Genomic DNA, 24,327 nt, shown 5'->3' with positions numbered 1-24,327 from the left:
TTCCAGTATTGGTGCCATTTCTATTAAACTACCTTTATTAAAAATGGTATTTAAAATTTACTGATGAATCAACAACTATAATCAAGATATTTATTCTCTGTCTACTACTTATCTTCCAGGTACATTAGTTAAGATATCTCAAAAGTTTTCTTAATAAACCAATACCCTTTCCCTTTACCCCACCTGTCACAGAAATGTTAGATAAAACACAGCAAATTATAATAAAGTGTTACATAGAACCAAAAGCAAATAAAGGAATACTGAAGTCAAATATCACATGAGGCAGTACAGGAGATTTGGCACATAAGATGGGCAGGTTTATACCTGGGCAACTCACTACCTTAACTGCTGTACTGATATCTTCTTCCTGTAATCAGGTATAAACCTCAATGATCAAGAATACCACACCAATATAGTAACTAAAATCTGGCCTCAAATCAGCAAAACCCATTTAAATGACAGCAAAGGCAAATGCACATCTGCCTCATAAAGGCTGCCCACATAATTTAGAAAGTGTGGAATTTCCAACAAAACTCCAAAGAATATAAGTTTGCAGTAAGAAAGAAAATAAATGCTCCCCTAAAGAAAACACCAGAAGGGGGAATGAGTAGATGAACCAAAAAGATTAACTTGTGAAAATGTCAAATAATTTTTTAAAAACTGATAATTGTTTAGTGCTTAAATAGATCAAAGGAAGAAATACAAACCATAGAATAATAGTACACTAAAAGAGCAAAAATGAATGGATAGAACTTTTTCATCCAGTTAGAAACAAAAATACTTGGTCACCATAATAAACTCAGGAGCACAGTGAAGAGATGTAGAATATGTATGAGACATCCTTTCAAATACTGCTGTATGATTTTTCAGATATTTCCAAGTTTGGCCTCTACAACTACAACTGAAAGCATATATACTTTTTCTCTTTTATACTGTAAAGCACCTTTCATGTCAAGCATGTAAACCAACTGTGAATAAAGTGAAGATATTCAGAAGTCATGGTGTTCATGATAAATTCAAATTCCAGTCACAGCAGGAAAAAGAGGGATGCTTTAAAAAATATGTTGTAGATAGAAGATGATAACATCCTCTCACAAATGTGCAAGTCACTTAAACATGAAAGACCTCTGGTGTAACACAACAGAAATATTTTGTTAAAATAACAATTGTAAAGAGTTATAAAAGAATCATGAACCATCAAATTTGCTTCATTTGACTCTTTAAACATATTAAAGAGGTTCAGAAAGTTAAATGCTTACTTACACTTTTTATAATGCAGACCATGTTACTGTGACTTTAAAATATCTCATAATTAACTATAGCATTTTCCCAATTTAAAACTTTGTCAAATACAATAACAGCAAAAAGAGCCAATCTAACCTTTTAATACCATAACTTATGTCAAGAAGTTTCAGTTCTAGGCTATTATAACAGCATAATTCATCCTGAGAAAAAAATTCAATTTAAATGAATTTTCTGAAGAACTGTTCCGTTCTTGAGTATCAGTCTGTGAGGTGCCATACCTGTTTTTCTAAGACAGATGTCCTTTCCATTTCTGCATGCTTTATCATATTTCGCATGTATTCCAATTGTTTTTCCAAAAGATTACATTTATTTTCTGCAGCTAATAACTGGGATGTCAGTTCTAAAATGAATACATAAGAAAAGTAGAAATCAGCTCACCTATAGAATAGTTTTAACATGCAGTTAACAGGAATGGGATCTACGGTGTTTACAATATAAATGGCATATCTCAGTGGCCCTAGAAGACTTTTTGAATTACTTTGCAGTTGCTCTAGAAGCTTTTTTTGACTTCTATATGCTGGTCAAATCTACCTTATAGTAAATACAATGCATGACATCAGTCAGCACTTACTCCTTAAAATGCACCTGGAATATAATGTAATTTTGTTTTGAAGACAATGTACACTAGAAAGTGCTAATTTGGAGTTTCAGAATAATTTTACAATACTTATTTTGACAGAATTTAATTCCTTCAGAATTAAACAAACCTTGATTGTGTTTTGATTCTTCATTCTTTGAATTCTCCCTTTCTTGAATCTGTTCATCCAGTACTTTCTTATACTCAATGGTTTCTCTTGACAAGGTTTTTACACTTTCTTCTGCCTGAATCCTTTCAAGTTCCAAGCGACGGATCTTATCTTGAAGATTCTTCAGAGCAGAAAAGATGGCTGCCAAGTATAAAGCAAATACCATAATATAACAATAGGTATGATGAAAATCACTGAAAAAAATAGAAAAAAAATTGATGACTGGGTCCAATGGAGAATCATTCTTTGGGAACAACAAAATGCTAATCATTATCCAAAAAAAAATAAAAAAAATCTTGTTTTTTTTCTTACTCAAGTTGTTTATTGGTTATTTTTAATAGCCTATAAACATGAAATTGTAAAAGAATTTATTCCAATTTTAGTGTTAATTTATTCTGGTTGAATATTATATGAAATTACAAATAAGTTGAAAATGCAGAAAATTATAATAAAAATCAAGTTTATAGTGTGTAGGAAATTTTTAATTTTCTCAAAAGATTTAATCTATTATGCAGTTCAATTAAGCTTAAAATAAAAGTAAATTATTAAAAATATTTCCTTTGTTAAAAATGTATTGATACATAAAATTATTTAATTTTTCTTTAGGACAATTAAACACATATTTCAAAAAATAAAAAATCCTTTTTAAGATATCTTTTTGAGTCTCTGAAATGTTCTAAGTAAAGAGTAAAAACCCCATAACTATGATAGAAACATTTCAAGGATTTTAAAATATGGTCCAAAAAATTTGGCTAATCATGGAGAAATTCATACAACTGTCCCAAAGTACATATGAATTGTCTGAATCTTTTTTTCTGTTATTTATAGGATCACATGTAGACTCTACTTATAGAGTTAAAGCAGTCAAGCATACAAAGGACTTTATTTAATCTGCATTTTTTTAAGCACTCTGTAAACACTTTCTCGAAAGTTTCTGACTCTAGACAATGATACACATTCATTGTAAGAACTACAGGGAATAACTAATAATACTACTACCCAGAGAGAACAACTGTCATTTTTGGTTCTTTCAATCTTTTTCTACATATGTGAGATAAATTGAGATGAAAATATTTCTAAATTTTGCTTTTAATTTTAGCTTTTTAAACAATGAACACTTGTTCATATAATCAGATAGTCCTTTTGATAAATAAAAACAAAAAAATTAACTTCTTAGTAAAAAAATGGTCACTTTTTAAAGACTCCTGAAACAGAGTACCTTCAAAAGTGATTTCAACAATTTATACTTTCATCAGAAGTATGTCTTCGCCAACAGACTTAATTATAAAATGTATGCCATTCTGATAAGAAAAACATGACATTTCTGGTTATCTGGCTTACCAATTAAAGTTTAAATATATTTGCATACATTTTTGGCTAATCTTCTCTTTTCCAAGAATTTCCTTTATCCTTTCTTATGGGAAAAAGATTCCTTCCTTCTATTTTATTGTCTTCCTTTAATCCTAGTTTTGGTATTTATTGTTATTTTAATATATAGGTTTTCTGATTTTTCATATAGTTTTATCTAGTATTTTCTCAAGTTCTACTTTTTATGTATTTACTTTATATGTAGAACCCAATCTCACATTAGAAAAACTTTATATCTTTTCTTCTTTCATTATTCTTAGTTTCATACATTTTTACATTTAAATATTAAGTAAAATATTTTTATTGGAGGAATAACTTTACACATCAAATTTATCATATACTAAACTCATGCATATACCGATATATAGAAATATTATTCATATCTACTTCCCCAAGACAGTTTCTGAGCTTTCATCTATTTTGGCATTTTTAATATTATGAAAGTTTTTTAATTATTAAAGCTTTATAAACTTCAATGTTGGCACCACCTTGCCATATTACAGACATCTTTAAAATGTTTCAAAACTATTCCTATCAATTAATTCAGAATCATTTTGCCTAAGTGTCAATTTAAATGAAAATTCATGTAAACTGTAGAGGGAGAGATGCCAACTTTTTAAGAAACAAATCTTTTTATTTAACACCAGGTACACTTTTCCTTTTATTAATGAAATTTGTTCATTCACCATCTTTTTTTTTTTTTTTTAATGCCTGGAACATAACAGGCCCCATGTAGGAGAATCACAGATTTTATTACACATAGTTTACTTATTCTTGCTGGCATCATCCTCAATGAGACTACAACGTAACTGGAACAAAAGCAGACATGAAATACACATACACATACCTAGAAATCTGGAAAAAAAACCCAAAACTCCAAAAACAGCTCAAAGAAGATATGAAAAGGTACAGGAAAAGAGCTCAGATATCAGTTTAACTTCCTCTGATGTCAACTAAGTTTAACCTCTTTTAAACCACTAAGGTGTGTGTATGTGTGTGTGTTTTAAATTTAATATGCTCACTATATTTTAGTATATAAGTAAAACAGCTCTTGGGAACTGTTTGCCTAACTTATACATCTCTTTTCCTGGGAATTCCTCCTTACCTTAACATGGCTGTAATTCTGATTTATTCCTTTTTTACCTTTTCACAAATCTTGCTAATTGATCCATAGCAGACACCCAGACAATAGCTATCTTCTTGGGACTTTTATCCAAAAAGCTAAAGCTAGAATTTATCAATTTAAGCTCAATTTAAAAATATGGTGGCCATGATTCTTGCTATGTTGAAGAAGCTGGTCAACGGCAAAAGAGAATGAAGCTATTGAAAAAAATTAAAAAATAAAAAAGATGAAGTGAAAATGCTGGGTGCTGATTATCTTTGAATCCCTAGTTCCTCACATTCTTTTTTTTTTAAGGAAAAACTTAGAATTTATTTGTTAAAGTGATGTAAGCCTAAATTCTAGAATAAATCAGTTTCAAAACTAGTTCACAAAACCCAGAATCATGGCTCAGAGAGTTTATTATGCAGCATAGCACAGCCACATATATCCAAACCAGAAATAATGCTTCCCTGGGATCCCTGGGACTTTGACTATGCTAGACAATCTGTGAAATCCACACACTATTTAAATAAACCCCCTCTTAGAATACAAAACAGGATACCTCCAAACAGAAAGAGCATATTTCAAACCCTGAACACAAAATGGGAAGAAGCTGGCAGAGAAGGGAAAGATGGCAGCAGCCTCTGAGGAGCTAATCAGAGCTGTCATCACTCTAATTACTATATGGCTCCTTTCTCCATCACTTGCTTCATTTACTTCACCATCTTCTGTTGCTGTGCTCTTAGTAATCTTGGACGACATGCCACCCTCACTCTCATCTGCTGTGCTTTCCTGGGAATTCTGGGACATAATCTCTTCACCTTGCAAGTCCCAGCTTTTAAGACTGTCCAGCCAGAAAGCCTTTCTGCAATTGATGAGGACTAGCATGGCTTTGACTCTGCAAACTACTTAGAGCTCCAGGGTTTTTCTGAGCACATGTTTGATGAGTCTCATGTCCTGGTGAATCTTGGAATGCCCATACAGGTGGTGAAGCAGCCTCACATCCAGCTGGAAGGTTTCCAGTAAGCTCAGCACACTGGTGTTTTCAAAAACTGATGTTTAGGAGTGACCATACATTGCTTCAGAAATGCTTCCACAAAGAGATGCCCACACTTCAAACATACATGCAGAATATGATGATTATCAAATACTTTCATAAGCTTGATGAGGACCCTGAAGTCTCAAATAGCCATGTTCCAGCAGAGGAGCTTCTCTTCGTGAATCTGCTATTGAGTCTGCTGCTGTGCTAGCCTGGAGATTTCACTGTCTTCTCACGTTCAGCATTATCACGCGGAAAAAAAATGACAAAGGTGTGCCTTCTCAGGGAATGGAATGTAGCGGAAGATGCACCTTTTGAAGAGTTGATCAGTTCTGGGACACCAATACTAGTAATCTCCACTATGGCTTTCAGAACATCGTCTGTGTGCTCCAGGTAGATGCAAAGTATATCATGTATGCAGCTGCTCACTAAAGAAGCTGTTCTTCTCTTTCTCCCCATGTGACCACACTGGAGAGAGGTACTGTTTGGCCAGGGAAGCAATTTTTTCTTTCTTCAGAGCAGGAGTTATAGATTTCTCCAAAAGTACCATTGAAAATCTGCTGAACTAAAGACCTCACTGGAAACTAAAAATGCTGGGATGAAAATTCTGCAAGTAACTGAAACTCTGACTGACCAATTCCTCCAATGGCTGCTTGTGTTCTATTTGCTTAAGTCAGCTAGTTAGGACCTCGAGGGCTAAGTACAGTAAATTATGATTTCCAATGTGAAAAATTCCGCTCCAAGCAAAAAATCCACGAAAAATTTGCAGTGGGCTCTGACAACAGGAAGCCATTATGTGGTACTCATGAGCCTTCACTCCTGGCCATCAACTTCACCATGATCCTCAGCAACTAAGCACTGGAAATAGTTGTGTTCTCCAGATGGTTACACATCAGGTTCAGCAGCTGAACAACACAATGAACAATTTCTGGGGCAGACCTCTGATGGAGATGTGAGAATCCAATATTCTGGTTTCCTTTATTCTTGAGAAATGGGTTTCTCTTGGTAAGAGATGGTGTCAGCATATTATCTAAATTGTGGGAGAGATCTTCCAGAAAGAAATGTAGCTCAGCGGGCCCAAGCTACACAACTTCTGTAGCTTCAGTGTGCATTTCAGTATCTACGATGAATTTGGTCACAAGTTCACAACGCAGAACAGAAGGCCTCAATGTTAGCCTCTCAGAAAAATACACTGTAATTCTGTAGTGACACTGATGTCTTTCCTCCCTTCCCTGTGAGCTCCTTGTCTACTGGCCTCTACCAGTCGGCACAGCATCATATTCCGAATTATCTTCTTTTGCAAATGTGTCAGGGAGCGTGCTTTGCAGCCACCTGCTTTTTGTTTCCTTCCTCTATCTTATCTTTCCCCATTTTCCTTCTTTCTCTCTCTCTTTCTTTCTGAAGCAGAAGAGCTGCTATGAGGTGTTATATCTAAAGTTTCCAAGTCAAAATTTGCAGGAGAAGGAACATAGTCTGGGGGTGACTGCCCAGTACTTTTCCAGGATTTCCTGCAGTTCTACAGTGTCCTTTAGTCGAGAGAGCACCTTGCCCTTCATCCCATGTGATGTTTGTCAGCAAAAGGCATTTACAACCTCTTGGAACCAGTTGAGGGTAAGAAATATGAGTGAACACATGTATGAACACTCCTTAAGAGACATAGACTCTAACTTCTCTCCAGATTCCAAGTCAGTAAGAAATATAGGACAATGTAAGAGACCAATAATCTCCTCCAGATTTCCTTTATATTGTCTCGCCACGCAAAGTCTCAAAAACAGGAAATTGGGAGCCAGGCACAATGGAGACACTAATTTTTGGCCTGCTTCCTGTGAAGTCATTGGACCACCCTCTTTTGAGAATTTCTGAGAGAACAGTGGCAGGTTGATGAAAATCCCATCACAAGTATAGTATTCTTCCAGTCCATAGAGAGCTTTCACAGGGAATGGAAAGTCACCTCCTGGAACACAGAAGTCTACCACTAAGTCATCTTGGAAATCATTAAAGATGGTTGGTCCAATCCATTCCAAGGTTACTCAAGTCAGCTCCTCTTTTTGGATTAGGTTGGCAAACTCCTCATAATAAAGTGCATAGGCCTGAGGAGACTGTTCACTACAAGAATGAACCAACCTCAGCAAGGAGGTCACCTATGTACACTACTCATTGCTCAGCTCAGGTCAACTCTCCTTTGGGTCAAAGTACATTTACTTCTCTGTTGCCACGATACCAGCCATACTGACACCACAAATAACCCCAATATGTTTGTACTTAAATATGGTGCTAGAGAGCTGCTTTTGTACCACCAGATGCATGACATCCTGGATGTGGCTGCTGGCTTCATGATGTTTGCTAAATGCCAGAATGCTGAGAATATAGAAGAGTTTTCGTATTTGCTGAGGGGACATATTATCCAGACAATCTTAAAATGCGCTTCACAAAGATGGCATTCAGCCTCATAGGAGTTGGGTTTAATACTAACAACCCAAGGAGGGCTTACAATGCAGTATCAACTTCCATTTCATTCCCACTGCAGACGTAGGTCACTGTAGACATAGGGCACCAACTGCTTCCTGCTGGCAGTGATAAAAAACTTAAAAGAGCATTTAATTTATAGGAGACTGACTGCCAAACAAATTTATATTCTGATCTTGAGTGTAGAACAAACTCTGAGCAAGCAACAGAATGGATAGACAAATAACCTTCAGAATATTCAATATCTATAATGAGTATAGAAAGAAACTAATCTTGAATGCAGCCTGATTTAATCATTTTTAGTACCCTTTCAATGTTCTTCTTTGCCTGAGTGTTGGTGCTATAAATGATGAAAATCATTGCCTGGTTGAAATTCTTGTGCTCAGACACTGGGGCAATGTTTGCAATTGCCTTAATCCAGTCTTCTGAAATGATTTTCTCAGATCTAACAGTCAACTTTAAGATATCAAAGAGAAGGATTTGCTCATCCTTCACATTCCTACTTGATTTGAGAAGCCTGAAACTATGATGTCAAAATAAAATGCTGTGGATCCAGCTACTCCCGAAGCTCAGAAATTACCTCACATGCTTTGGTGGCTGTCAGGAAATGAAGAATGAACTTGACTATCATAGGTTTAAGCCATCCAATCTGATTGAGGACAGTTGACCCATCACCAACTGGTGGACCTTAGATAGGAAGTTTGGGTCAAGTTGGAGGCTGGAAAAGACATCCAGGATTGGGACAGTGAGGGGAGTATTCTCCATTAATAGGTCATCAGCATGCTAGGCATCCCCTAAGATCTCAGGTTGCCTGGTAACAGTCATGCTGCAGATACAATGAGTGAGACCGATCAGCTGCATAATCTTGGTGGTGAGGTCCTTGCCATCCACGATTCTGTCAAGCCATTTTAGGTGACTGAAAATGAGTTGAGGCATGTTGATTTCATTACTGCTCACAGTTTTGAAAAAAATACTCTGGCAACTTTTCAAATAAGGTTTTGATAATAGCAGGTTATATGTCAATCCTCAGAAGCAGTTTGATTAGGCTCTTAGAGAAAGATCCACCCACGCTGGCTTCCTCATTGTGCAGACGTTCACAGGACAAGAGGCAGTTCCTCAAACTGTCATGTTCCTCAGTGTAAGATTCCAGGCTATGGAGAAATTCTTCTATCACTCTGGGATAAGAAGGATATTTCCTCAGGAAACAAAATAGCTTCTTTTAGAAAACTATCTGATCCATGGCTAATTGATTCTGATTCTCTCTAGTTTTAAGAATAAGTCCTGATCTTAAGAAGACTTACAAAGACAGTGTCATTTTCTTCAACTTCATTAGGAACATTAAGATTCCTTTCTCTTTTTGGGAAGTGGTTGCTTCCCAGCTGTGGAGGTATCTTCCCTCAGGGTCTCCTTATCCTCAGATTTTGACAGCCTTCTTTTGGAAATCATTTTGAGTGAAGTTCTCCATACTTAAAATTACACTCCTTGCTTTCCACTTTCCTGCCTGGGGTGATGTTGCTTTGGTTCCTCACATTCTTAAAGTCCACTTGTACACTTTTCTTTCCTGTTCTTGGTTGTTTAATCATCCCGTGCATGCTTATAAAACAAAACCATTCTTTTTTACCAAAGTTAATTCATTGGTGGAAACTAGTTCATAAATTTCTATCATTTATAACTAAGTTTTTATTAACTGTACTTTGTTTTCTGAGCTCTTTTAAAAAAGAAATCTGTTATCAGAAAGATACAATGCTTTTATTCTACCAATGGCTAGTTATATATTTAAAAACATAAAACATAGATGTACACAAACACATCCCTGAACACATTTTCTGTCAAAATAAAATTTTATATAAGAGAGTTAATAGTAAACTTTTACTTCATGCCTTTATATTCTAGTTTCCTAATTAGAGATTTTTGGAGCCCAGTAATTACTTTACATTTTGTATCTTCATTTGAAGAGCTATATTTAGTATATATTTTCAGTTTCATATTTACTTCTTTCTTACAAACTTGTTTTCCTTCTAGGTTAAAAGACATTCTAGATGACTAAGTGATGGATTTTAAGAGTTTTTTTTCCTTAGAAAGATCTAAGAATGAGCTATTACTTTTTCTCCCTTCTATTGCTCTGTCTTCTATGAGTTCATGAACCACTGTGCCATTTTCATTCAAGTCACATGGAAAGACCCCTAAATGAAATATACACTATAGGTAGAAATAATGCATGCTGTGGTTGGATATGAGGTACCCCCAAAAGCTCACATGTGAGACAATCCAAGAAGTTTCAGAGGAGGTTGGCTTTGAATTTATGATCCTCCTGTCTTGGTCTCCCAAGCTTCTGGGATTAAAGGCTTGTGCCACCTTTCCCGGCCAGTTCAACAAATATTGATAGACAACATCCGATGTGCAAGGCACTATGTAGAATGAAGTATATTAATTAAGAAAGCCTCCGTAGTCAGGGAACTATATAGAACAAATGTTGTCATCTACATTCTTCCCACACCTGGTTAAAAAAACAAAAACAAAAACAAAACCCCAAAAAACAAAAAAAGAAATATATAAGAATAGAACATCATGGATATACATTATGGATATACTCACATCATTTATTACTATGTACCTCAAAGTAGGGGCATGAGCCTATGACAGGCAAGATTCACCAGACCTTTTCAGGCTCTACTGAGGTAAGCACTATTTTCATAACATAAATGGAACTTATTTACTCTTTTCACTGTGTGGACACTTGCAATGATGATGCAAAGTGGTATTGAGTAAAACTATAAATTTTTAATTGACAAAACAAAAAGCTAGTTTTATGAAAAAATAAATAAAATTTACAAACCCTTAGCCACTCTAATGAAAAGGAGAAAACTCAAAATTACTAAAATTCGTGATAAAAAAGGCAATATCACAACAGACACTACTGAACTACAGAAGACAATTAGAAACTATTTTGAAAATTTATAGTGCAATAAAATAGAAAACCTTGAAGATACCAACAAATTTCTAGAGTCACATGATCAATCCAAAATGAATCAGGAGGACATATACAATTTAAAGATCAATTTCAAGCAAGGAAACAGAAGATGCCATTAAAAGCCTACCAAGAAAAGACCCGGACCAGACAATTCACAGACAAGTTCTACAAGACCTATAAAGAATTAATACTAACACTCCTCAAAATTTTCCATGAAAAGAAAAGGAGGGAACCCTTCCAAACTCATTCTATGAGGCTAGTATTATCCTGATTCCAAAACACCAGGCAGAGACACATCAAGGAAAGAAAATTTCAGACATATATCCCTGATGAACACAGATGTAAGAATTCTCAATAAAATTCTGGGAAATCATATACAAAATCATATTTAAAAAAATAGTGTACCATGACAAGTCGGGTTCATTCCAGGGATGAAAAAGTTGGTCCAACATATGTATATCAATAAATGTAATTCATCACATCAACAGACTTAAAGAATCATATATCAGTTAATGCAGAGAATACATTTGACAAAATACAGCACCCTTTCATGTTCAAAACACTAGAAAAACTAGGGATAGTAGCAACATACCTCAACACTGTAAAAAGCTATCTACAGTAAGCCCAAGGCCAACATCATTCTAAACCGAGAAAATCTGGAAGCATTCCCTCTAAAAACTGGAACAAGACAGGGATGCTCTTTCTTCACTTCCATTCAACACAATCTTTGAAACTCTAGCCAGAGAAATTAGACAGACCAACGAAAATAAAGGGCTACAAATAGGAAAAAGAAGAACTCAAACTATCATTATTTGCCAGTGACTTGATTCTATACTTATAGGATCCAAAAAACTCCACCAGAAAGCTTTTAGAAGTAATTAATAAATTTGGCAAAGTAACAGGATATAAAATCAACACCCATAAATCATATGCATTTCTATACATCAGTGCTGAAGCCTCTGACAGAGAAATTAGGAGAACTACCTTCATTAACAATAACCTCAAAGAAAAAAAATATACTTGGGAACAACTTAACAAAAGAAGTGGAAAACCTCTACAATGAAAACTACACAACACTGAAGAAAGAAACTGAAGAAGACCTTAGAAGATGGAAAGATATCCCATGGTCTTAGATAGGCAGAATTAATACTGTTACAATGGCCATACTACCTAAAGCACTATATAGATTCAATGCAATTCCAATTAAAATCCCAATGTCATTCCTTATAGAAATAGAAAAAGCAATCATAAGAGACCAGAATCACCAAAGCAATCCTTAGAAAGAAGAATGAAGCAGGAGGCATCACTATACCAGACCTTAAACTATACTACAAAGCTATAGAAACAAAAACGGCATGTACTGGCACCCAAACAGACATGTAGACCAATGGTATAGAATAGAAAACACAGAGAGAAACCCACATACATACAGTTATCTCATACTAGACAAAGGTGACAAAAACATACATTGGAGAAAGGATAGGCTCTTCAACAAGTGGCGCTGGGAGAACTGGAAATCCATAGGCAGCAAAATGAAACTAAACTCCTATCTCTCACCTTGCCTAAAACTCAACTCAAAGTGGATTAAGGACCTAGAAATTAGACCAAAGACCTTGCACCTAACAGAGGAAAAAGTAGGCACAAATCTTCATCACGTTGAAGTAGGCCCTGATTTCCTTAACAAGACTACTAAAGCTAAAGAAATAAGATCAATAATCAATAAATGGGATAGATTTAAACTAAAAAGCTTCTCAGCAAAAGAAAAGAGAAGAAAAGAAAAGAAGCAATCAACAAGGTGAAGAGACAGCCTACATTTTGGGAGCAAATTTTTGCCACACACGTCAGATATAGCACTAATCTCCAGGATATATATAAAGAACTAAAAAAACTCAACACCAAAAAAACAAACAACCTAATTAATAAATGGGCTAAGGAGGTGAAATGACACTTCTCAGAAGATATACAATCAATCAACAAATATATGAAAAAACATTCAACATCTCTAGTAATTAGAGAAAGGCAAATCAAAAAGATTTAATCTCATGCCAGTCAGAATGGCAGTTATCAAGAATACAAACAATAAGTGCTGGCAAGGATGTGGGGGAAAAGGCACACTCATACACTGCTGATGGGACTGCAAATTACAACCACTATGGAAAGCAGTATGGAGATTCCTCAGAAAACTTAGAATGGAACCACCATTTGACCCAGTTATCCCACTCCTCAGTTTATATCCAAAGAACTTAAAAACAGCATACTACAGAGACACAGCCACTTTAATGTTTATAGCTACACAATTCACAAAAGCTAAAATGTGGAACCAACCTAGATCCCTTCAATAGATGAATGGCTAAAGAAACTGTGGTATATATACACAATGGAATATTACTAAGCATTATAAGAGAAATAAATTATGACATCTTCAGGTAAATGGACAGAGTTGGAGAATATCATGCTAAGTGAAATAAGCCAATCCCAAAAAACCAAGGCCCAAATATTTTCTCTGATAAGTTGATGTTAATCCATATGGGGGGAGGTGGGGTGGGGCATGGGAAGAGTGGTGGAACTTTGGATGGGGCAAAGGGGAAGGGAGGATAGGGCACAGGAATAGGAGATGGTGAAATGAGACGAACATCATTACCCTAGGTACATGTATAACTGAGTGAATAGTGTGTCTCTACTTCATGTACAACCAGAGAAGTGAAAAATTGCGCTCCATTTGTGTACAACGCATTGAAAATCTTTCTGCTGTCATGTATAACTGATTAGAACTAATAAAAAATAAATAAATAAATGTAAAAAAACTATCAATTTTTTAGCTCAAATAAAGGTAGTGGTACTTAACTAATTTTAAGCTTTTCTTGTAAGGAAAAACAAGCCACTATGTCCTTATAAAGTAGTAAAAACTATTAAATCTTGATCATAACTACACATCTTTTATTAATGTATAACAAAAAAAGTCATGTACACATCAAATATATATATCAAAGGGTGATGGTCATGAAAAAGATTTGCCTGAAGGTTCTAATAGTAAACTTAACTGAAATCATTTCCATCAATGAATACCATTTTTATATTATTTTAATAAATTAAGGCTAAGTTAGATATTGAACAGTCATTTTCTCAAAAATGAATGAAGTGATGCCCCCCCCCCACAACTTCTAAGATCTGACTATACTTGTTCATGGTATAAAAATTCAAGTTAAGGGTTTATAATTCTACAAAACTGAACTATGCTGTGAGCTTTATAGCTTCCCAATATAAAGACTTTTCTTTTGATATCAATTATATTTTAGTGTAGTTTTTTAATGCTGTATAATGAAATATGGCAAAATTTAAAAGATGTGAATACATTAACATATCGATATAAAAACCATGCTTAGGTAATAGGCATTCAAAGTTCAAAAAGGATGAATGAATTTCAGTGTCACAATTTACAGAAAAGTTAGCCAGTAGACCTAACCTTTTGTTTCACTAACCTCTGAGAATTTGTCTACCTGAATGTTTTCTATATTACTAATTGATAAAGGTATTTATATGCCTATGGCATACATATCCTACTAAATTTTACTATATCTGTCTACCTAGATTATTTATGCAAATAATGTGATTTACAGTGAATCCCTATTTCACTTTGGGAAGGCAGGAATTTTGGTAATTGTGAATGGTTGCTCAAGTACAAAATATGTTTATGACTAATCTCTTATAAAAGCTCTAGTCTAAGGGGCTGGGGTTGTGGTTCATTGGTAGAGTGCTTGCCTAGCATGCATGAGGCATTGGGTTCAATCCTCAGCAACACATAAAAATAAAATAAAAATAAAGGTTATTGTGTCTACCTACAATTAAAACAAATATTAAAAAAAAAAAAAAAGCTCTAGTCTAAGTCATATATGAATGGCTTTTCCTCGGCAACACTTTGCATGTTGGCAACCCTTTGGTAGACACGTGTATTCTGTGGTATGTCTTTTAACAATCCCCCCTCCCCTAGTAGTCTGATAAACTTTTATGAATTTCAATACCTGATGCAAAACTCTTTATAAGATACCATGACGATGAAAAAATAATGTTAATTAAGTTAACTAAATGATTAAAACAAATGATAGGATGTTACACATTAGAATAGCAGTTAAAGGCTGACAATCTAAAAAAAAACCAACAAAAATTGTATGATATTCAAAGAACATCATAGGTTAAAAAAGCAAAAAAATATACAACTGAAGCCCACAAAGGAGCAAAACCCCACTAATTTTCAGTTATAATTTCTTACTTAAAAATAAGCACAAGGGGGCTGGGGTTGTACCTCAGTGGTAGAGCTCTTGCCTTGCACGTGTGAGGCCCTCGGTTCAATCCTCAGCACCACATAAAAATACACAAATAAAAATAAAGATACTGTATCCATCTACATCTAAAAAAGAAAATTAAAAAAAATTAAAAAAAGCACAAGGGGCTTGGGTTGTAGCCCAGTGGTATAGCATTTACCTAGCATGTGTAAAACACTGGGTTCAATTCTCAGCACCACATATAAGTAAATAAAATAAAGGTCCATTGACAACTAAAAAAATATTTAATAAAAAAAAGCACAAAATAAAATAACTATGCAATTGAGCTCTTAACTCTGTAGGAACACAAGACCTGAGAATTACAAATTAATACTTCCACTACAATATTATATCTAGTTCTGATCTTCACATCTGTGAAAACAAAAAATTCAGAGTACAGCAAATTATTAAAGAATGAAGGATCAAGAAAAAATTAAGTGGGGAGGTGGATTTTTTTTTTCACAGAGCAATCAGTAAAACTTTCAGCCCAGTAATGTTAACAATAAAGCTAAAATCTGTTTTTGCATCACTAGTGATTTTAAGGAATATGAAAGAAGGGGGAAAATGGAGATGATTGGAAAAACAAGACAAATAACATGCAAAACTGTAAATAAGTTTGTTTTACATCTTTAGAGAATAGCATGGTGAACTATTTTAAAAATGTCTCGGGATATTATCCTATTGTTATATTGTATTATACAGGTGGCCTTCAACATCCATTGGTAATACAATGGTTATCCAATCCAATGATTATGAAAACCTTCCCATCCCACACCAGATACCAAAATCCATAGATGCTCAAGTCCCTTAGACGGAATGGTGCAGAATTCACATATAACCATCACATATACTTCCATATACTTCAATCATCCCTAATAGAAGAATTGAAATGCTATGCAAACAGTTGTTATGATGTGTTATGGAATAATGACAAAGAAAAAAAGTTTACATGCTTGCTACAGATGTAATTTTTTTCTCAAATATTGCTGACCAGTTGGTTCAATCAATGGATTCAGAACCCAGAGATATAGAAGACTACAGTACTTTTACAGTGTTTACTTCTATCAATCCAACAATACCTGCTTTTCAAATGGAAGGACAGACACCAAAATCATCATCCCCTTTATATCCACAAAAATTAAAGGCTTTAAGTTATGAACAAAGGATTAAGATATTTCAAAAACAACACTGAGGAGGGCAGAGAGGTATGTGCTAGAGAAGCTAGAGGAAAGAAACACCTCTTGATGTAAATAATATATATTTGCTTTAAAGAACAAGTATAATTCCAGACAAAGAAAATATCAGTATGAGGCTGGGGATATAGCTCAGCTGGTAGAGTGCTTGCCTCGCATGCACAGGCCCCAAGTTCAATCCCCAGCACCACAAGAAACAAACAACAAAAACCTTTTTCATTGCTGGTCGGACTGCAGATTGCTGCAACCAATATGGAAAGCAGTGTGGAGATTCCTTAGAATACTTGGAATGGAACCACCATTTGACTCAGTTATACCACCCCTCAGCATTTACCCAAAGGATTGAAAATCAGCATATTACAGTGACATAGCCACATCAATGGTCATAGCAGCTCAATTCTCAATAGCTAAGCTATGGATCCAGCTTAAGTGCCCTTCAACGGACGATCACCAAAGAAAATATTGTATATATACACAAGAGAATATTACTCAGCCATAAAGAAGAATGAAATTATGGTACTTGAGGGTAAATGGATAGAAGTGGAGACTTTCATGTTAAGTGAAAGGAGCCACTCCAAAAAAAACCAAAGGCCAAATGTTCTCTCTGATATGCAGATGCTAACTCACAATAGGCAGTGGTGGAGATCAAGAAGGGGAGGTTTACTGAATTGGACTGGGGAGTCAGGGTTGGAGGGGGAATGGGAAAGACAGTAGAATGAATTGAACATAGCTTTCCTATGTTCATATATGAATACATGACCAGTATAACTCCACACCATGTACAGCCACAAAAATGGGAAGTTATATTCCATGTTTGTATGATATGCCAAAACATATACTACTGTCACGTTTTACTAAAAAGAACAAATTAAAAAAGAGAAATTAAAAAATAAAAATAATATTTAAAAAAATTTCAGTATGAGAGAAAACAAGGGAAAGGCTTGCAAACTTCAAGTTGATATGATAGGCAGAATGGAAACCTAATCTCTGGCTACTCTGGTGAATTATGATACATAGCAAAAAGGACTTTCAGAGATGTTAATAAGGTTATGGCTCTTAAGATACTGAGACTATTCCTGAACCTAACTAATTACATGAGTAGAAAGTTTCCTCTAGTTATGGTTAGAGAAATGTAGCCACAGCAGAAGTCAAAGAGATTTAAAGCATATGAGACCTGATTCATTGCTGCCATAGGAGACCAAGAGGAAAGCATGAGTAGGAATAAGAAGTCTAGAGAGGTGAAGACTGGTCTTGACAGCAGGAAAATGAAACTGTAGTCCAGCATCAACAAGGAATTGAATTTGGCCAAGAATATGAATGTGTGGAAGCAGATCGTCCCTAGCATCTCCAGAGAGAATATGCCCAGTCAATACCTAGATTTGAACCATATCAGACTGTCAGCAGAGAAGAACCCACCCAGATTTCTGACCTATAGAAAACTACAACATGAATAATTTGTGTTATTTAAAGTGGCTTAGTTTGTGGCATTGTGTTTATATATTTATTGTGTCTGGCTTTAACCTAGAGGCCCTCTAACATCAAGCCATATCCCCAGTCCATTAAAAAAAAAAAAAAAAAAAAAAAAAAAATATATATATATATATATATATATATATATATATACTTATAAAATTATATATAAAATATACATAAATATATATATGTATACCTATTTATTTATATTTTATGACTATATATTTATTTTTTATATAATGCTGAGGATCAAACCCAGTGCCTCCCCCGTGCTAGGCAAGCACTCTTGTCAGGTTGCTGAGGCTGGCCTTGAACTTGCTATCCTCCTCCTCAGTCTCCTAAATTGCCAGATTACAGCTGTTTGTGGTATTTGTTAAGGCAGGCAAGAAAACCAATAGAGGTACATGTATGTCACAATGTCTTCCACAATTTTGTAATTACAATGTGCCAATTAAAAATTAATTTTAAAAAAGAAAATTAACATAGATGTCAAGCTCTAAGAACAAATATATTTCAAGTAGCGAGAACAAAGAATGTTTAAGAAAGGAGGTAGGGATGAATTTACTAAGGCAGACAGGGTTTAAGTTGTAGGAAATCTAAGACTTCATTATTATTATGTGAGCCATGGAGAGGTGCTGAAACTTTGTTTAAAGTGAGAGACATAATAAATGGTAGTGATGTTAAGTGGGGATCAGAAGGAGACGAAAGGCATAGATATTTGTTAGTTTTCTATGAACATACTAGATAACAGATAAGAATGTAAATGAAATCAATGAGAATAAAAAAAATGCTTTTGAGTTACTGCATTTTACTGAAGTAAAAACACAGTCTAGGATCCTGATTCATGTTGAAGATGATAGACTAGTGAGGTACGATTCAAAGTACTTTACCTTAAGTGATGTGGTAGATGATTATGTTCACCAATCAAAATAAAGAGCACCCAAAAAAGCATATTTTTAGTAGGCTAAAAACAGGCAGTAAAGGGGAAAACATATTTCTCAAGTTTTGAAATAACGGAGAACAAAAACAACAATTTTAAAGCAGCAGGTAAACAAAAGCAGCATCTTTTTGTCAGGGTTTATTACCTCTACTATTGCTTTCTGGATAGGCAAGGGTAGGCTTATTTGGAGAGCGTCGTAGATCACTATTAAGGAAAGGCTTATCAGATGGATATGATACATAAGGAGATGAAGAATGGCGAACCACACCCCTATTAGACCTTGATGGTTCAGCTGAGATGTTCTGAAAAATAAAAATACAGAAATTACTTTTCAAAAATTGAAACCATATTCATGACTTAAAAATTGAACTGTCTATATATTCTTCTGATAAGAGACAATGGGAAAAAAGAGCCCAATAACTATACACAGTAGAATTCAACCATCAGTTATTTTAAGGAAATACAACTTTAAAAGTGTTTCATATTTGTCTAAATGTAGCCATATGCCCAACACTACAAAGAATACTCTCACAATCTAAATACAAACACTGTATAGAAAAAATAATGGTACTCAAAAAATATTGTATCTTAAGTATATACCATGAAACATACATTCAGAAAAGTAAATATACAGAATGAGAGATTGCTACAAATTACTCTATTCTCAAATGCAACAAAATACTTCTTAAATATTTTAGTGTCCAAAACTTAAAAAAAAGAAAAAGAGATATTGTCCTTGCCTCAAAGGACTTATTTTAGTTAGAAAACAGGGAAATAATAAGAAAACATAAAGACTTACCAACATTCATATATAAAACTTTATTTCCACACATACATCATCTGTCATGAATGGAATTCTAACAAATTTAGGATTATGTTCCATATGATATGAAAATTATATCAGAAAATTATATGATATTATATTAGAAGATAATGATGGACTTTCTTTGATACAGTGGAGAAAATAATCAAAAAGTTGAAGTCTATGGTAGAAGTTGTGACTATGACTGTTCTAAATTCTCAAACATCCATTTTTCTTTTTTCAACTGCCACAGCAAAGTCTTACCTTTTGAGAACTGCACTTTATAGAGTACTAAATAATCTGTGTTCAGAAAAGCACAAAGGAACAATAAATATTGACAATAACAATAAACAACTTTGTGGAACAAACGCTATCAAAATACATATATTTAAATGTTACTAAAACCAAAGATTCTACTTTCATGTTAGAAATCACATAAATTCCCAGTTGGTTTACAAAAGGAAATATAAAACATACACTATTGCTGTGAAAACAAGAAGGTAAATAATATGATCAAGGTGAAGATATTCTAGAAATGAAAAACTAGATTGCATTATAATATCTTTCAATGTAATCCACCTCATTCAAGTAAAAATCCACATGATCAACAAGTATGAGAGCATTGAATAACATTCATTATCCAGCAAAGAATATTTTATGGCAATATAAAACTTCATCAAAAACCATGGCAAACATACTTCATTTTGCAAAATTTGAAACATTCCTTTTAAAACCAAAAACAAAACAAAGCCCTCTGTACAACTTCTAGTTGATGTTCTTAATACTAAATTGCATCTCTTAAATTTAAGCATATTAGGATAGTGAAAAGAACAGATACTACAATTGAAAAGAAAGAATCCAAACTTCACAGATTATGATTCTCTAAATAAAAAACACCAAAGAATACTAAATTATTAGAATTAATTTGAGCCTGGAAAAGTTACTAGGTAAAATTCATGTACAAGAATCAGTAATTCTATACATTAGTTGGAAAATGCAACTTAAGAAAGCACAGGTCATACAATAAAAAAGTTAACTAGAATTAATGTTCGGAAAAAAGATTCAGTATACTTCAAAATATCAGATTAAAACAGAAATTCAATGAAATTTCAATTAAAATTCCAAAAACAAGTTCAACTATTTCTATTGAAGAAAAGCAAAGACCAAGAATACTAACATTTCTCTTAAGAACAAAGAGGATAACCTCCCCTCACTCCCAACTATGTAGAAAGGAGAATCACTAAGACAGTGAGTATCTAGAAAGAAAAAACAAAACAACAACAAAAAAGGGCAAAGCACCCTAACAAACTAATAAAAACATGGAAATTAATATACTCACAGAGCTAAAATTGTGGACCTTTGGGGAAAGGTTAACTTTTTAACAAGTAGTTCCAGGACAATTGTTTCATCTTAAATAAAACATTAAATTAAATAAATTTCAAGTAAATTAGGATTTAAAAGCTCCAAATTTAAAATGTATAGTGAATAATTTAGAATAATACCATTAAGATCTTAGAATGAACGAAGAATTTTTCAAATCACTAATTGTAGAAAGGAATGACTGACAAATTTTACCACTTTAGTATTAAGTATTAATCAAAAAATACCAAAGACAAGCAAAGATGTCTTTGGACTAGTCCTATCAGAGTGAGGATTAACATTCAGAACACAAATGAGTATACATCAATAAGAAAAAACAGCCCGGAAAAAATTGGCAAAAGATATGGATGGGCATTTCATAAAAGAAAAACACACAAAAGACTAGCAAAAAAGGTATGAGAAAAAAGGTGCATTCTCATCAATGACTAGGGAAGCATAAATTAGAAAGAGAATAGGATAACATTTTATAACTTACCCCTTAGAAAAAATTTACAAGTAGAATAATACTACCCATTAAAGGGGACACAGAATAAAGAGGACTGTTGGTTGGCATATACATAGAAAAACAATTTAGCATGAGTAAGCCAAAGTTGTACCTATTCTATGATAAATCAATTTCACTCACAAGTACACCTACTGAACTATTTTCATTCTCTCATTTTTGAAAATGACAAAGCATAAACCAAACACATATTTTATAAGCCTGTATTGAGGTCTAACCCACATGCCAATCTGCAAGTTGCCCCTCTCAAACTTTTTGTTTCGCATTTGGTATATTTTGGTTGACATATGTGAAGCAAACCTAGCATTGCACAAACACGTACTTGAATAAGAAAGAATCTTGTAGACTCCCTGAGAACCCTGTAGAGACCCGCCTAAAGTTCCCTAGATCACTTCCAAAACTGCTGCTTTAGAGAAATTTTTGCCATGTTGAGCATTAAGGATTTCAAGATTGTTATAATATCTAACAAAAAACCCAAAGACCCCCAAAGCCTATCAAGATACTACATAGTAGTATAAATGAGATGAACTCTTACCCTTGACTAACTTCATGCATTACTTTGCCCATTTGAAAATGTAAATATGTCAACCCCACAAGGTTACTGTGAGAATTATATGATTTCATATATGAAAAATGCTTAAAATAATGCCTGTCAGTATCATCTAAGTATTAAATATTATGGTCTTAGAAAGTACAGTAGTGTGGGATGGAAGAATGGAAAGATTAAAAAAAAGGCAGGGAAGCATTCACTTTATTATCCCCCCAAATAAAATATATCTTAAAATATATTTCATATTATAAAATCTATGATATATTAAAAAAATTATGGAAATTAATATGAAGCTACTGTGTTGCTTGGTTAAAGGACGGGACTAAAAAGCTTAAGACAAATTAGGAGATTAATTTATTAAGTCCAAAGTGACATAAGGGTGTTACACATGGATTAAGAAAATATTAACAGATGGCCTGAACAGACACTTCTCAGAAGAGGATATATAATCAATCAACAAATATATGAAAAAATGTTCATCATCTCCAGCAATTCGAGAAATGCAAATCAAAACTATTCTAAGATTTCATCTCACTCCAGTCAGAATGGCAGCTACTATGCAGACAAACAACACTAAGTGTTGGAGAGGATGTGGGGGAAAAGGTACACTTATACATTGCTGGTGGGACTGCAAATTGGTGCAGCCAATATGGAAAGCAGCATGGAGATTCCTTGGAAAACTTGAATGAAACCACCATTTGACCCAGCTTTCCCTCTCCTTGGTCTATACCCAGCATACTATAGGGACACAGCCACATCAGTGTTTATAACAACACAATTCATAATAGCCAAACTGTGGAACCAACCTAGATGCCCTTCACAAGATGAATGAATAAGAAAAATGTGGCATATATACATAATGGAATAGTACTCAGTAATAAAAGATCATAAAATCATGGCATTTGCAGGTAAATGGATGGAGCTGGAGACGATAATGCTAAGTGAAGTTAGCCACTCCCCAAAAAACAAATGCTGAATGTTTTCTCTGATATAAGGAGACTGATTCATAGTGGGATAGGGAGGGGGAAATAGACAAACTCTAGATAGGGCAGAGGGGTGGAAGGGAAAGGAAGGGACAAGGGGTTAGCAATGATGGTGCAATGTGATGGACAACATTATCCAAAGTACATGTATGAAAACATGAATTGGTGTGAACATACTTTATGTATAATATGAATTGTAATGCATTCTGTTGTCATTTATTAAAAATCAATAAAAATAAATGAATAAATTTTAAAAAATTAACAGATGGAACATAAAGTCATTTTGCTGTTTCAACACTATGTTATATACCTTTACTTAGTATTAATTTCATTAAGCCCAATTATGTTGTATTCCTGTTGTCTCTTAACAGTGAGTTGATAACAAACAATAAATGTTACCTGCTGTTGCTAATCTTGCTGTTGCTGCAATGAAAAAAAATACTCCAAAAAGACTGACTACTGCTTTCATGTTGTCAATGTTTGAGATTTATATGGTAGCTGCTTTCTAAAGATTATTATTTGTGTAAAACATCTCCATTTATTGTAATTATTTTGGTATTGGGTTTATCAATGTAAAACATACAAATTGTTAATATTCACAACTCTGACATCTTAATGAGTAGCCTTCTGGTTTCATGTTGTAGTTTTAAAGTTTTCTAATATCATATTACTTATTATCGGCTGTTTGATAATCTAAAGTGCTTTTCAAATTCTGTTGTAAATGACAGCTTTATTTCTAATGGGACATTTACTAAGTAGTGCCATTTCTTGTGCACTGAGAAACCAAGTAATTTTTTTTTTGTTTTGAGAAATAGTAACTTCTAAATTAGACATTTTAATGCAGCAAGTCAAGGTAATTAAACTTGTTGCACTCTGACTTGTAAAAATATTAGCATAGTCTTGATACTTAGAATCCAATTAAAGCTGAGCTTAATGCATAAAAATATCTATGCTTTCCTAACTGAAACTCTGGAAGGATTTCTGTTCAAAGCTACTGTAAGGACCAAGGGTTTACTACATCTCAGTGGCACTGCTCAACCAAGTGGCTGAATTATACATAGAATGGCTCAGAAGTCTTTCTGGTTTGGTCTCCAAGCATTAAGTTTTGAGAGCAATGGAAAAAAGTATTCCTCTCCCAAGTTTAATCAATCACATCCCCTGTATAATTCAATCATCTGACATGTTTCT

General features: G+C 34.0%; 1 protein-coding gene and 1 pseudogene across 1 annotated transcript in view; both read right to left on the bottom strand.

Annotated features, from left to right (window-relative positions):
* Cep57 (centrosomal protein 57) overlaps window positions 1–24,327 on the bottom strand; it is a 46,139-nt gene that overhangs the window by 19,843 nt on the left and 1,969 nt on the right. Inside the window, exons 2-4 of the mRNA XM_027951378.2 lie at window positions 19,068–19,224; window positions 2,013–2,192; window positions 1,524–1,645 (exon numbers count right to left, since the gene is read on the bottom strand). Of these exons, the coding sequence (XP_027807179.1) occupies window positions 1,524–1,645; window positions 2,013–2,192; window positions 19,068–19,224 (459 nt within the window). The remainder of the gene's footprint in view (window positions 1–1,523; window positions 1,646–2,012; window positions 2,193–19,067; window positions 19,225–24,327) is intronic.
* LOC114105037 (Fanconi anemia group D2 protein-like) lies at window positions 5,174–9,472 on the bottom strand (annotated as a pseudogene).

The sequence above is a fragment of the Marmota flaviventris genome, chromosome 9, assembly GCF_047511675.1.
Source record: "Marmota flaviventris isolate mMarFla1 chromosome 9, mMarFla1.hap1, whole genome shotgun sequence".
Classification (NCBI taxonomy): domain Eukaryota; kingdom Metazoa; phylum Chordata; class Mammalia; order Rodentia; family Sciuridae; genus Marmota; species Marmota flaviventris.
This window is presented reverse-complemented; position numbering and strand designations above follow the sequence as displayed.